The sequence below is a fragment of the Phacochoerus africanus genome, chromosome 8 (assembly GCF_016906955.1).
Source record: "Phacochoerus africanus isolate WHEZ1 chromosome 8, ROS_Pafr_v1, whole genome shotgun sequence".
NCBI classification, from domain to species: Eukaryota; Metazoa; Chordata; class Mammalia; order Artiodactyla; family Suidae; genus Phacochoerus; species Phacochoerus africanus.
Window position 1 is genome coordinate 61,593,336 of NC_062551.1, and position 14,996 is coordinate 61,608,331.

Genomic DNA, 14,996 nt, shown 5'->3' on the forward strand with positions numbered 1-14,996 from the left:
TACGGCATTTCTTCTCCTCCTTTCCAGAATCAACTGGTACAGAACACCTAGTTCCAGAATGTTCCAGGAAGGAGTGAATGCTTCGTCATCTTTTGCACTCATGAGTCTTAGAGCCAGATTAAACTGCTCAAACCTCTGACCCCCTTATCTTGCCAAGAACCTACTATTCCTGAATGATGACTGCCCTACATTTTGTTAATCTTCAACCCAAACCCTATCTTGGAACATTCTCACCCTTTCCTCCTACCCGTCTCATGACCCTATCTTAGAACTGTCTCATCCTCACCTCCTACCCCTCCCATGTAGCCTGATCCTAACCTAACACAGATGACTTCAGCCACAGGCCCCTTAACGCTGGGGAGCCTGAGCCTTCTCTCAGTACTCCTGGCCATTTGCTGGTCAATAAACCTACTTGATGTCTCAACACTCTGGACTCCCTGCTTCTATTCACTTCAGCTTCAAACCCATAACCCTTTTTCGTTAACAATGAGTCATTCCAAAGCTGTGATGAAGTTGGTCACTACTTAGTCCACAGATAAAACAGGAGAAAAATCAGAGAAATGAAGATTGACACAAAAGAGTCATTGGTGAAAGAGGTGGTGGGAGAACACATAATAAATGTTGGCATCTCTTTTATCAATCGCTGCTTGGTGTCAACAGTCTAGCATGCTTCCTACCTGCAGGGAGATGGGTAGTGGAACACAGTAAGAAGGGATGAAGGGAGGAAACCTGGCAGGAGAGAAGGGCTGGCTTATGGGTTTTAAGGCTTAGTGTCCTGCTGGAGTTCCCATCATGGGGCAGCAGAAACAATCTGACTAGGAATCATGAGGTTGCAGGTTTGATCTCTGGCCTCGCTCAGTGAGTTAAGGATCCGGCGTTGCCGTGAGCTGTGGTGTGGTCTTAGATGCATCTAGTATCCTGTGTGGCTGTGGCTGTGGCTGGAGCGGGCAGTTGTAGCTCTGATTTGACTTTTACCCCTAGCCTGGGAACCTTCATAAGCGGGCGGGTGCAGCCCTGAAAAGCAAAAGCAAAAGCAAAAGCAAAAGCAAAAGCAAAAGCAAAACCTCCATATGCCCGCGGGTGCGGCGCTAAAAAAAAAAAAAAAAAAAAAAAAAGGCTTAGTGTCCTGCTGGAACACTAGAGCGGGGCCCATAAGGAGGGAAAGAGCACAGTTATGTTTGGGGAGAGGGAGGATGGTGAACACTTGAGGTCGCCCGACTCTCTCATCACCTACATCCAGATATTGGGCGACCCCCTAGCAAAGGAAACTTGGTAATACACAACTGCTTTGTTCCTGGGAAATGGCTTTATTGTGGTCAAGATCCTTTAAATCCTTCAAGAGGAGGAAAGATTGGAGCACCAACTGTGCAGGGACATTGAAATACAGGCGCACCTACAATAAAGTCTCTAGATGACAATCTGGCCGAATTCCGGACCCTAATTTCTTTCCCACCGCCTTCTCTGCAGCGGTCCACTCTCTCCACGTTTGGCGACATGGGAACTACATTACCCAGCAGGCGCTGCTCTCCGTAGCTGCTAAAAGCTCCGCCAAGAAAACAGACATTACCGTGTGTGGAACCCGATGGGCGGGACTTCCGGCGTCGCCTTAGGGTCGGTCCTCCCGATTAGAGCCTCCGGAAACCTGGTGTTGAGCTTGGGGCACGAGAGCAAGAAGGCTCGAGAGGAGGCAGCCGTTGTCTTCACCGCACAAAGGCGGTGCTGGCGTTCGGCAGCGACGCCGAGGGTAACCCGATTCTGGGTCGGGGGCAGGGATGCCTGGGTCCCGACCTGGTCCTCCGCTCCCCGCCCCTCTAAGCCCTCAGACTCCGATGGCGGCGGCCGCGCGGAGGGTCCCGGTTCAGGTAAACGCTCGTCCTCTAGGCGCTCAGCCCCTCGGACACTCAAGGGCCCGCTGACCGTCCCCTGCTCAAGCACCTGGGCCCAGGTCTGTAGGAGCATGTGGGTGGGGGTCCCCATTTCTGCCAGCGAGTGTGATGGGGTGTGGGAGGGGCTTACAGGCCGAGGGACCGGCAAAATCAAAGCCTTGGGGCAGTTACTCCACTCGGAGTCTTACCTCGAGGTCTGTCTCAGCTGCGCACAGAGCCGCTTCTGAGGGGACGAGACACGTGAAAAGGCAGCGCGAGCAGCGGGGACCTTCGTTCTGAGGCTGCTGGTGGCCGCGAAGGGTTGTGACTCAACCTATGTTTCAGTTTTCCAAAGGCTTCTCAGGGAAAAACAGACTGGGATGGGGGTGATGAAAGGTCCCCCTGTAGGAAGTCAGTACGACAGACTAATAGTTCGGGGGTGGGGGGCTGGGCTTTTGCTGGTGGTTAGAGATGGGGAGGAATGATCAACTCTCCAATGGGTTTTAAAAACTGAACAGACAGGATTTCCTACCGCACCAGACGTCGCTCTGAAAAAGTAGGGATTTTTGGTTTGCACTTTTGCTTCTTGTTTCCTGAACACCTGCAAGAGTGGAGCTGGGGGATTCAGTGCAGGGAGCCCGTTTCGGGGACTAGATTTTGTACATGGTAACCCTGAGGTGTCCCAAGTGTCACGTGGGTAGCTTGCTCACTCACCTATTGGGTTCTGGGGAGGGATCTGGGCTGAATATACCCAGGGGATGGTGAGTGGTGGCCTGGCCCAGAGCAAGTCCTGGGGCTCATATTTAGGAGGGAGAATCTTTATGTTGTTCTCGCAGATAAACTTGGAGGGTGGGGTTGCCTCCAAAGGGGCGTATTCCTGTGCTGTGAAGTGGTTCTGGCTGGAGTGTGCAGGAATGGAGGCTTATAGGGTTTAAGAGTCCAGGACTCTGATTCAGTCGTGCAGATTTGCCACTCCAGGCTCAGCAGGGGCTCATTTCCACTCCTGTTAGAGAAAAAGATGAGTCAGCCAGGCTAGCAGAGCATCCTCTTTGGTGCCTAAGCACCCAGCTTTTAAAGCAGGAGGGATGAGCAACTGCTCCAATGGAAATGCCCCTAGGAGGGGCCTTCAAGAGAGTGTATAGCAGGCAGCCAGGCTGCCAATGGCACTAGTATCTACTCAGTTTTCTTGGGGTCAAGCCCTCAGTTATTACATCGCGAGTTTATGAAATACTCATTTAACACTAGTTGGTAGGTACATACATATACACACCTAGACAATTAAAATAACACGGATTTAAAAAGTTAGCAGAGGAGTTCCCGTCGTGGCTCAGTGGTGAATGAATCCGACTAGGGACCATGAGGTCGAGGGTTCAACCCCTGGCCTTACTCATTGGGTTAGGATCCGGCATTGCCGTGAGCTGTGTTGTAGGTTGCAGATGCAGCTTGGATCCGGCATTGCTGTGGCTGTGGTGTAGGCTGGTGGCTACAGCTCCAATTGGACCCCTAGCCTGGGAACCTCCATATGCCTTCAGTGCGGCTCTAGAAAAGGCAAAAATAAAGAAATAAATAAGTGAACAGATATAAGCACTTAATAATTGGTTGACATTTCAATATACTGCTGAGCATTTCATTGAGTCAAGTATCTTCAATATCATGTTTTTTTATATTTCGTTCTTTTAAAAAGGTATGTTTAGGAGTTCCTGCCGTGGCTCAACAGTTAACAAATCTGACTAGCATCCATCAGGACGCAGATCTGACACCTGGCCTTGCTCAGTGGGTTAAGGATCCGGAGTTGCCATGAGCTGTGGTGTAGGTCGCACATGCGGCTCGGATCTGGTGTTGCTGTGGCTGTGGTGTAGGCCGGCAGCTACAGCTCCTATTCGACCCCTAGCCTGGGAACCTCCATATGCCACCCTAAAATGCAAAAATAAATAAATAAATAAATAGATAAAAGGTATGTTTAAAAAATACTTTTCATACCGAACAGTTCATTTGCACCAAAATGTTGACAGAAGGATCACTTACGAGGCAGTTAAAAGGATCCATATTTGCTATTTCACGTATAGGAATGAGTTTGATGCAAACAGTAGCTCCATTGGGTGGACACCGTTATCCTCATTTGACAGGTCACAGCACTGGGGCACAGGAGGTCGAGTATTTACCTGAGATCACACAGCTGGTAAGAGGCAAAACTGGGGCCCGAGGCAGATGGTGGGGGGCACTGTGGGTGAGCCTTTGGCGCCCAACATAGTTGCCTTCTTCTCAGGGCCTTCCTTTTCCATAAGTTAATCTGGCTGCAGCATGGCTTTCAGACCAGGCAGAGGTCAGCGGAGGCTGTCCCAGAGCCTCACCGTTTTCACCTCCCACCTGCATGGGCTCCAGGATTGTAGTGTCCTGGCACTCCTTTCCTGCTCTCTCCCTACTCCTCCGTCTGAGATCCCTGGAAGGTCCTCGGCTGAGGGTAGATCCCTTACTCCAGACCAGGAAGTCTATGGTTTGGTTTCCACTTCTGGCAACCACTGGCCTAACACTTAGAAATCGCATTCACAGTGATCAACATTAGAAAATGCTGGAGACGAGACTGGTCTCTGTTGCTGTCTGGTGGACATGGCAGGAAGCAGGAGTTAGACCTGAATGGGCGTCTATTCTGAGTGGCGGGAGCCCGAAGGTTGGGAGTGGAGGAAGAAACTGATCTGACTGAGGCTTGATGAGCTTTTCTGCAGCAGAGAGTAGACTGTGGGGTTGCAGGGAGGCAACTATTGCAGTAGTCAGGGTAAGCGGTGGAGGTAGCTGGACCAGACTGGGGGCAGTGGACGTGGGAGGTGTTGTGGAGTGTGTTTGAGTAGACTTTCTTTTTTGGCTGCCCCGCGGCACATGTAGTTCCCAGGCTAGGGATCAGACTTAGGTGCTGCAGTCTCGGCAATGCTGGATCCTTAACCCACCAGGCCGGGCTGGGGATTGCGCCCCAGCAGGCACTCCCGAGCAGTTTCTTTTTTCTTTTTTTGCTTTTTAGGACCACAGCCGCGGCACATGGAGGTTCCCAGGCTAAGCGTCAAAGCAGAGCTGCAGCTGCTACCCTATGCCACAGCCACAGCCACGTGGGATTCCCTGACCCACTGAGCAAGGCCAGGGATTCAACCCACATCCTCATGGATCCTAGTCAGATGCGTTTCTGCTGTGCCACAAAGGGAGCTCCCCAAACAGTGTTTCTGATGTGGAGGGTGGGAGACAGAAGAGGAAGAGTTGGGTGACTGTGAGACGTCTGGCCTGAGTTGCTAGATGCAGGGCAGAACCACCATGTTGAAGCTGGTGATTTTTTTTTCTTTTTTTTGTCTTTTTGCCTTTTCTAGGGCCGCTCCCGTGGCATATGGAGATTCCCAGGCTAGGGGTCGAATCGGAGCCGTAGCCACCGGCCTACACCAGAGCCACAGTAACGCGGGATCCGAGCCGCATCTGCGACTTATGCCACAGCTCATGGCAATGGCAGATCCTTAACCCACTGAGCAAGGCCTGGGATTGAACCCGCAACCTCATGGTTTCTAGTCAGATTCGTTAACCACTGCACCACGCCAGGAACTCCTGAAGCTGGTGATTTTCAGCGGGTGTATTAGGAATTAGGTTCCGCCTGCATTGAACCGAAATGGTCCAGAGACAGTTGAGTAGATTTATCGAGGGGGCACCTGGACACACGTTTGGAGTTTAGGTCAAGGGTTCGGATTGGAGACACTCCGTGTGGATGGTGTGTGGACCAGGGTGGAGCTGGGGATCTGATTCGGCCGGGGCATCTTCAGGTCCCAGTGGCAGGGTGTTAGGTGACAAGCGAGGGGAGGGTGGGGCCAAGGATTCCTAGTCTCCTGCTGGATGACGGTGGGCTTCACAGAAACACACGAGGGAGGACAGTGGCCACAGGGAGACACTGTAGGCGTGAGGAGGTTTCCGCAGGGCGCGGACAGGAGATGGATGTGGAGACGAGACAGTGAGATGACAGCAAAGCTGGCACTACTGCTTATTCATCCAGCTGTGGGCTCCCCAGGCTCAGGTGCTTATCCCTGCTGGGACCTGGAGATGAGCACGCGGTTACTTGGGATCCTCTGGGACAGCTGGTAGGCCTTATGTGAGACTAGTGGATCTGAGCTTTGAATAAACATCAGAGGAAGCTGAGACTGGCGAAGGGGCAGCTGTGCAACACAGAAGAAGAGGGCGAAGTGTACTTGAGATCTGCGTCTGGTTCCCGGTGGCTGAGGAGGGAGCAAGGATTAGGGCCCAGTAGGGAGGCCTTAAAACAGGCCTGGGGACATGCCCCTGGCAGCTAGGGCCTTTGGAGTACTGGGGCACGTGGGATTCTCATCACATCTGCCAAGCACCCTCAGGGTGCTGTGTGCACATTGGCACATGGGAGGCAGGGAGATGCACGATGCAGCGCAGAGGGTGGCAGTGAGGGCTCGGGGCCGTGAGGGGAGGTGTGATATAAAGAATGATGTACCTGTTGGGAGGGAGTATAAACTGATGGCCCCAGGCCCTCGTACTAGTACTGAAGGGAGAACGGTGACTCAGTTTTGGGCGTGGCTGGGAAGCATAATCTAGAGGATCCCAGACAACTGTCTGGCAGAAGGGGAAGACCAGAGCCTGGATGCCATCTGCTCCCCTGGCTGTTGTTGCTGAGGGCTAGACACAGTGGCTGACGGGATGGCAAGTTGAAAGTGGGCACCAGGGCCTGGCATCTCCTCTAAGGTGGGGAGTGGGCAAGGAGGGTGGCTGTCAGAGGAGGTGCAGGGACTCCTGGGAAAGGAGGCTGCACGCAGACTTAACCATCCCGTCTGCAGGGCCAAGTGACCTTTGAGGACGTGGCTGTCTGCTTCTCACAGGAGGAGTGGGGGCTCCTTGATGAAACCCAGAGGCTCCTGTACCGCAGCGTGATGCTGGAGACCTTCTCACTGATGGCCTCTCTGGGTAAGGTCCTCACACCCGTGGCTTAGGTGGCGCTCTGCTCTTCCCCGACAGCAAGAGCAGGTCAGTCCTTCCCAGAGCTGGTCCGTGGGTGCTGCGTCCTTCCCATGTCCTGTAGTCTGTGTTGTGAACGACAGTCTGGGCTGGGTGTGCTACCCGTTCGGACCCCACGTGCAGGACAGAGTTTGGGGATGAGGAGTGTGGCCGTCAAGCGGGCAGATCACACGCCGTTGGCCTCTCCCTGGCCTGGTGATGCTGTGAACATCCATGGCAGTTCTGTGCCCCAGTTCTGCCCACTTCCTCTGGCTGATGTGGAATCTGCCTGTGCCAGGAAGGGAGGCACCAACATGGCCACGGCTCCACTGGGTTGTTCCTGCAGGATCCTTCTCCAGCCTTCTTTTCTGGAACATTCAGCTTCCGTTCCCGTGGCGTGGGCTGCCCTGACCTGCCTGCCTCGTTCCTCCCTCAGGACTCACATCTTCCAGGACACATGACATTTCTCAGCTGGAGCGGTGGGGAGAGCCCTTTCTGTCTGCCACTGGAGCCATGCGTGCAGCCAGGCCAACAGGTACTTGGAGGGAGGAAGGGGGGTGTGCCCTCGGGGAGGGGATCAAACCGCAGCAGGTGTCTGTCCAGGGGCAAAGGCGGATTTCCATCTTTTCTTCCTGAGCTGCCCAGTTCTCAGGTCTACGCTGTTTTCTGACCCACGGCTGCCCCACACTGCCCCCTCTGCAGAGCTTACCAACAGTAGGTCCACTTTGGACTCTTATGACACAGCCCGTCAGGCGCAGCCACGAGAAGAAACCTAAGAGCGCCTAAGGGTACAAACAAAGTTCACCATCCTCACGGGTCTGGGGGGCGGGGGGAGGGAGGGAGAGAGGGGTCTAGAAGGGGTCATGTGGGAGGGAGGGCTAAGGGGAGGCAGACAGAGGGGAGGACCTGTTGGAAAGGGCCTTTCTTGGTTGGGGCAGGGGGACGGGTAACATGAGAAAAGAAAGGCACGAGGGGATTTTATTGGTGCATTTGAAAGTCACTAGGTCACCTCAGAGGAGGACAAGAAGGGGGACTTAATGGCAGGGACCAGCCTTCTCACACTGATGCTTCTTGGGGAGGGGCTCACAGCCTGGGGGTGGGGACACCGAGGCAGCAGGAAGATTGGGAGGTTTAAAGGCTGCAATGCAGCTAACCCTGTGGTGTCTCAACATTATTAACAACTCACTGGGACGAACAACACTTGCCACCTGGGTCGTGGAGATGTTGGCAGTGACTGGAATAGTTTGGTCATGCCACGGAAGACAAGCACTGACAAAGGTGACAGCTAAGAAGAGTCCTATCAGGTGTATAATGAGGGTTTGAAATCCAGGTGCAGCCAGCACCGCACATAGTGGGGGAACCCAAGAGAACAGATCAGGCACCTCCGGGTTTAAGGGGGTCTTTTGGAAGCTTTCTGTTACTTTTATTATTATTATTATTTTTGGTCTCTCTGCCTTTTCTAGGGCTGCTTCCGCAGCATATGGAGGTTCCCAGGCTAGAGGTCTAATCGGAGCCGTAGCCACCGGCCTACGCCAGAGCCACAGCAACGCGGGATCCGAGCCGCATCTGCAACCCACACCACAGCTCACATCAACGCCGGATCCTTAACCCACTGAGCAAGGCCAGGGATCGAACCACAGCCTCATGGTTCCTAGTTGGATTCATTAACCACTGCGCCACAATGGGAAGTCCGCTTTCAGCTATCTTACGAAAGGTTTTTGTTTCTTTGGGGTGTTTTTTTTGTCTTTTTAGGGCCACACCTGTGGCATATGGAGGTTCCCAGACTAGGGGTCCAGTCAGGAGCTGCAGCCACTAGCCTCTGCCATAGCCACAGAAACACCATATCCGAGCCGCATCTGTGACCTACACCATGGCTCACAGCACACTGGGGCTGAGAGAGGCCAGGGAACCAAACCTGCATCCTCATGAATGCTAGTCAGATTTGTTTCCGCTGAGCCACGATGGGGACTCCCCCAAAAGATTTTTACCACTTGTCCTAATCCTCATAGGTCGGCCTGTAGCTGACCTGCGTTACAGCACCAACACTGCCTTTGCTGGCTAGTAAAGTCACAAGCCATTTTGTTAACCATGAGCATCTGGGCTGAGAGACTTGCAGGTTTGCTGAAAAAAGGCCAAGGTTTTCTGCAGCCTTTGTACATGATGGGAGAGGGCTGCTGAAAGGTGGTGGTTGGCCATCATGATTTGATCATGTGTGACAGTGACTGCTGTACTGGCACCAAAGCTAGTCTCTCCTGTGGCTACGACAAATCCTTTTAAGACGGGAATAGATATTACCTAGTTTTGCCTAGTGTCCTTGGGTTGATGGGAAAGGGGGGCTACCTGGAGTTCCCTGGTAGCCTAGCAGTTAAGGATCAGTATTGCCAATGCTGTGGCTTAGGTCACTCTAGTTCAATTCCTGGCCTAGGAACTTCTGCATGCTGTGGTAGGGCTAAAAAAGGCAGGGGAGGAGTTCCCATGAGGGCTCAGCGGTTAATGAACCTGACTAGCATCCATGAGGATGTGGGTTCCATCCCTGGCCTTGCTCAGCGGGTTAAGGATCTGGCGTTGTCATGAGCTGTGATGTAGCTCGCAGACGTGGCTCAGATCCTTCATTGACGTGGTGTAGGCCTGCTGCTACAGTTCCGATTCAATCCCTAGCCTGGGAACTTCCATATACCGTGGGTGTGGCTCTAAAAAGACAAAAAAAAAAGGCAATAAAAAATAAAAGAATTAAAAAGGCGGGGGAGATACCTGGCGGATAAAGAACTAAGGATGGATCCTGTCTCGGGTCCTGGCAGGAAGTGTGGGCAGTGCCTGGGTTATTTAAATAACTCATGGACAACTTGGAAAATGTGTTCCTTCAGAGGTAAAGGTGAAATGGGACTGTGAGCAGTGAGTAACAGGCACTGAATGAAATGTACTGGCCAGAACCACCAAGGCCAAGTCATCACTGGCTCCCTTTGGATGTCTTTTTTTTTTTTTCCGTTTTTTTAAGGGCCGCACCACCCCCAGCATATGGAGGTTCCCAGGCTAGGGGTCTAATCAGAGCTACAGCTGCCTGGCCTATGCCACAGCCACAGGAATGTGGGATCCGAGCCACATCAACGACATAGACCACAGCTCACAGCAACGCCAGATCCTTAACCCACTGAGTGAGGGCAGAGATCGAACCCGCAACCTCCTGGTTCTTCGTCGGATTCGTTTCTGCTGTGCTGCGGCGGGAACTCCAGGTGTCTTTAGTTAACTCATTTGTGTTAGATGTTGGAGACTTGGTGGGGGGGACTTGAACTTTAAGGTTTCCATAATCGACAGTTCACTGCCACTCCTGGTAAGGAGAAACTGTGGGCATAAGCTTCCCTTCTCTTAGTAGGCCTGCAACAACCGGCCAAAGGCCAGTACCTTGTTTCCAGTGATACTGTGGCATGTTTACCACCTTCTCTAGCAGGGGCAGCTCCACACTTTCTCACTGAGAGGGACTTTGCTTTTTCCAGCATCATAGGTGCCATGCAGTGGCTTCTGTCTGTAACAGGAAAACTCAAAGCATCAGATGTCACCATCATGGGCAGCTGTGTAATAAAGGGGACTCCTGGGTTAGAAATGTGCTCAGGGTTCTCCTTGTCTGAATGCCCAAAGAATTGACACGTCCACTGAACCATGCCAGTTTTCGCAGAGGAACACATGGGCCTCTTTGGCAGTTTCTCATCAGGCATTTCCAGGCCATGAAAATCCGGATAGTTAACGGCAGGGCTTTTGAGTCCAGGGTGGTGGTAGAGGTTTCAGGTTCCTCACCTGAGGCTTTTAGAATCTCATCACATGTTTTGGCCCCTGTCACTCCTACCCTGCTGTTTGGGACACCTCTATCCTCCTTGGGTGTCTTCAGCCCCAAACTATCAGGTGAGAGTTGAATTTGGAGAATCAAAGTATCTTTATGTGTCTTAGCCTCCTTCATAATGCTGGCAGCTGCCTCATCCCTGGGGCTGGACGTGCAAGCCCACATTAAGTGCTCCTTTCCCCTTCATCTCTTTGAATGAAATCTCCTCTCATGAAATTTTGAGTTTCACCTTATAATTCCTTGTGACCTCTCGTGTTCATGAGCTGCTGGGTCTGGGAAGACCTTAGAGGCTTCCTTCCTGTGGCCCCTCTCACAGGCAGCAGCCTCCATCTTTAGGGTGACCTCAGCTGGGCCGGGATCCATTTAGGAGAGATGTGGTGGCCAGATCTCCTTTTGGGATTGCTCCCAGGGGTCAAGAGCTGAGCAGTAGCTGGCACGTTGATAGACAGCAACACTAAGAAAAGCCTGGCAGGAGTTCCCATCATGGCGCAGTGGTTAACGAATCCGACTAGGAACCATGAGGTTGCAGGTTCGGTCCCTGCCCTTGCTCAGTGGGTTAACGATCCGGCGTTGCCGTGAGCTGTGGTGTAGGTTGCAGACGCGGCTCGGATCCCGCGTTGCTGTGGCTCTGGCATAGGCTGGTGGCTACAGCTCCGATTCAACCCCTAGCCTGGGAACCTCCATATGCCTCGGGAGCGGCCCAAGAAATAGCAACAACAACAACAACAAAAAAGACAAAAAAAAAAAAAGAAAGAAAAGCCTGGCAATGTTGCAAAGATGTTTCACCTTTCTTGAATAATTGGCTGACCTCCTGTGAATTGGGAGGTGGTGGGACTGAATATTCTTGCTGAGATCCTGGTCCATAAGATCTTGAGCCACTGATCTTTAGGGATGGGACCACCAAATACCTGTGCGATCAGAGCGACAGCAGCCAGACATGCACCATTGACTTCATGGAGTGCCATGGTGGACCTCCTTGAAGGGGATACAGCATCACTGGCTGGGACTGAGGAGGAACAGGAGGATGATGTGAGGGGGTTTTATTGGTGCTTTTGAATGGCACTGGGTCCCAGTCAGGAGGGCAGGAAGGAGAAACTTGGGCAGGGGCCCACCTTCTCACACTGGTGCCCTGTGTGCCAAGTTTCAGCCTGTTTGAGAGGATGCTGAAGCAGCAGGAGAATGTCAAGTGTTCCAGGATGCAGTGCAAGCATTCACTAAATGTGTCATGAGGTGAACACATGTCCTTGATATGGGCCTGGACACACCCTACTGCACCGTGTACCTGTGTTGAAAGCAGCTAAAGCCCTGCTGAACCACTTGCAGAGGAGTTTGGGGAGACCTTATCTGTCCTCCCTGAGCCGCAGCCCATCCTGGAGTCCTAGCTCCTCAGGAGTCCTGGTCTGTGAGCCTGCTGGTAATCCCAGACACATTTGTGAGGGTGTTGCCTGTCCCTCTGATGTCTACATACTCTGCATCCGCTTCATCAGCATTTCTTTGCTTTCAGGTTGTTGGCATGGAGTGCAGGCTGAGGAGGCCCCATCCAAGCAGAGTGTTTACGCAGAAGGAGTGCTCAGAGCAAAGCTTCACCAACACCAGCAGCTGAGCTCTAGAGAGAAACCTGTAAGAGGAGAAGAGGGTGGGAAGCACTCCCCAATGGGCTCTGGTCTCCTCAGGCATCAAGTGGCTCAGAGCAGAGGGGAGCCACACAGGAGCACTGAAAGCACAGAGGATTTTCACCCAGGAAAAAGGCATTACAGATGCAGTGAATGTGGGAAAGCCTTTGGTCAGAAATACTTACTTGTTCAGCACCAAAGACTACACACTGGAGAAAAGCCTTATGAATGCAGTGAATGTGGGAAATTATTTAGTCATAAATCCAACCTTTTTATACACCAAATAGTGCACACTGGTGAAAGGCCTTATGGGTGTAATGAATGTGGAAAATCCTTTAGTCGCAATGCTGACCTCATACAACATCGGAGAGTTCACACTGGAGAAAAGCCTTTTACATGCAGTGAATGTGGAAAAGCCTTCAGGCATAATTCCACGCTAGTCCAGCATCACAGAATCCACACTGGAGTAAGGCCTTATGAGTGCAGCGAATGTGGAAAATTCTTTAGCTTTAACTCAAGCCTCATGAAACATCAGAGAGTTCACACTGGAGAAAGACCTTACAAGTGCAGTGAATGTGGGAAGTTCTATAGCCACAAGTCAAGCCTTATTAATCACTGGCGAATTCACACTGGAGAAAGACCTTATGAGTGCAGTGAATGTGGGAAATTTTTTAGCCAAAGCTCTAGTCTCATGCAGCACCGAAAAGTTCACACTGGAGAAAAGCCTTTTAAATGCGATGAATGTGGAAGATTCTTTAGTGAGAATTCTAGCCTCGTTAAACACCAGAGGGTTCACACTGGAGCCAGACCTTACGAGTGCAGGGAATGTGGGAAATTCTTCCGCCATAGCTCCAGCCTTGTCAAACATCGGAGGATTCACACTGGAGAAATGCCTTATGAGTGTAGCAACTGTGGGAAATCATTTAGCCAGCACTTCAACCTCATTCAACACCAGAAAATTCACAGTGGAGAACAATCTTGAATGTAACTAATGTGGAAAAGCCTTTAACCAAAGGTCTGTGCCAGTTCAGCAACAGAAACTTCACAACCCAGACAAGCCTTATGAATACAGGCTGTGAAGAAAGGTTTCAGCCAAAGGCTTAACCCTGTTTGGCACCAGTAAGTTCAGACTGGAGAAAGGCCTCAAGAGTACAGGGCATGTCTCTGTCTTACCATAAGCTTACAGAAGCTTGAAGAGTAGCATTTAATGAGTGAGCCAACAATTGACTGTCACTCATCCTGACACACACACTGGAGCAGGATGAGAACTGCTGACATACTGCCCCTCCTGAGAGGCTAGTCCACTGCCTGCCATCTCAGAGAGAGGGAGCCCTGTAACCTTGGCTGCATCAGTCCAGAATGGAGTTTCCATCTCTTGAGTTTGGAGCAAGGGGAGGGGAGGATGTGTGGTCTTGGTTCAGATGTGACTGTCTCTTGCTGTTCTTACTGGATATTAGGTTTTCTTAAATAAACGTTTCTTCATTTGCTGTTATCCTTAGGATCATTTCCAGAGGCATTAAATGGTGTTTTTATGATTTTCACCAGTTTCACTGGGAAGCAGGCCTGCAAAGTTCCTCACACTGTCGTGCTGGAAGTTGATCCAAACATTTAACTTCTTCAGAACTGGCCACTCTGTGTCTTAAATGGATATGCCATTTCGCATTTCTTCCTGGAGTGTATTAGATTTCCAGTTTCTTCATTCTTGCTGACTTTTGTATGTAAGACATTGGCCATTCATTTTAGCCATTCTAGTAGATGTGTAGTAGGATTTTATTATGGTTTTAATTTGCATTTCCCTAAAGACTCAGTGTTGAGTTTTTCTCCCTGTGTGTTTGCCATTCATATATCTTCTTTAGTGAATTATTTGTTCAAAGTTTTTTGCCTACTATTAAAATAATTGTCCTGCAATTTAATATATTGTGGATACAAGTTACTCATTGATAAATGCTTAACCAATATTTGCTCACCATCTATGGCTTTGATTTTCATTTCTTAACAGTTTCCTAGAGTAGAATTTTTTCTTTTTTTCTTTTTTGGCTGCCCCACAGCATATGGAGTTCCCAGGCTAGGACGAGATCAGTTACTACTCTACAGCTACAACAACACTGCATCCTTAACCCACTGTGCCAGGCTGGGAATCCAACCTGCGTCCTATTGTGCCACAGTGGGAACTGCTAGAGTAGAAATCTTCATGAAATCCAATTCATCCATTTGTTTTATTGATTGTACTTTTGCTATTGTATCCTTTTTTGCTTTTTCTTCCTTTTTTTTTTTTTTTTTGCATTTTTAGGGCCACACCACAGCATATGGAGGTTCCCAGGCTAGGGGTCGAATTGGAGCTGTGGCCGCTGGCCTATGCGACAACCACAGCAACACCAGATCTGAGCCTCATCTGCAACTTTTACTGCAGCTCATGGCAGTGCTGGAACACTGACCCACTGATCAAGGCCAGGGATGGAACCTGCATCCTTATACTAATACTAGTCATATTCATTTCTGCTCTACCATGATGGGAACTCCCCTGTATCCTTTTTTCTTATGGTATGTTATCTTTGCCTATAAAAAAGCCTTATCTGAGTATGTTGTTAGAGTCAGAAGAGTCCTTTTAAATATCCAGTCTTGCAAAACCTTTGTAGACTGACTGGTTGATTCTGGCTGCCCCTGAGGCATGTGGAAGTTCCCATGCCAGGGATCAAACCCACACCA

General features: G+C 50.9%; 1 protein-coding gene across 1 annotated transcript; it reads left to right on the forward strand.

Annotated features, from left to right (window-relative positions):
- Positions 1-1,580: 1,580 nt before the first annotated feature.
- Positions 1,581-13,782, forward strand: LOC125132907 (zinc finger protein 773-like). The gene is made up of 4 exons (XM_047790762.1): positions 1,581-1,945; positions 6,689-6,815; positions 7,282-7,380; positions 12,182-13,782. The coding sequence occupies exons 1-4, from the start codon at positions 1,583-1,585 to the stop codon at positions 13,270-13,272; spliced, it is 1,680 nt and encodes a 559-aa protein (XP_047646718.1). The 5' UTR covers positions 1,581-1,582; the 3' UTR covers positions 13,273-13,782.
- Positions 13,783-14,996: the final 1,214 nt, after the last annotated feature.

Bases quoted from the DNA above. Each gene is read 5' to 3' on its own strand.
- LOC125132907 (XM_047790762.1), top strand. From the start codon at position 1,583: ATGGGCGGGACTTCCGGCGTCGCCTTAGGGTCGGTCCTCCCGATTAGA. The intron at 1,946-6,688 runs GTCTGTAGGAGC...TCCCGTCTGCAG, and splicing joins GCTCAAGCACCTGGGCCCAG to GGCCAAGTGACCTTTGAGGA. The intron at 6,816-7,281 runs GTAAGGTCCTCA...TTCCTCCCTCAG, and splicing joins CTCACTGATGGCCTCTCTGG to GACTCACATCTTCCAGGACA.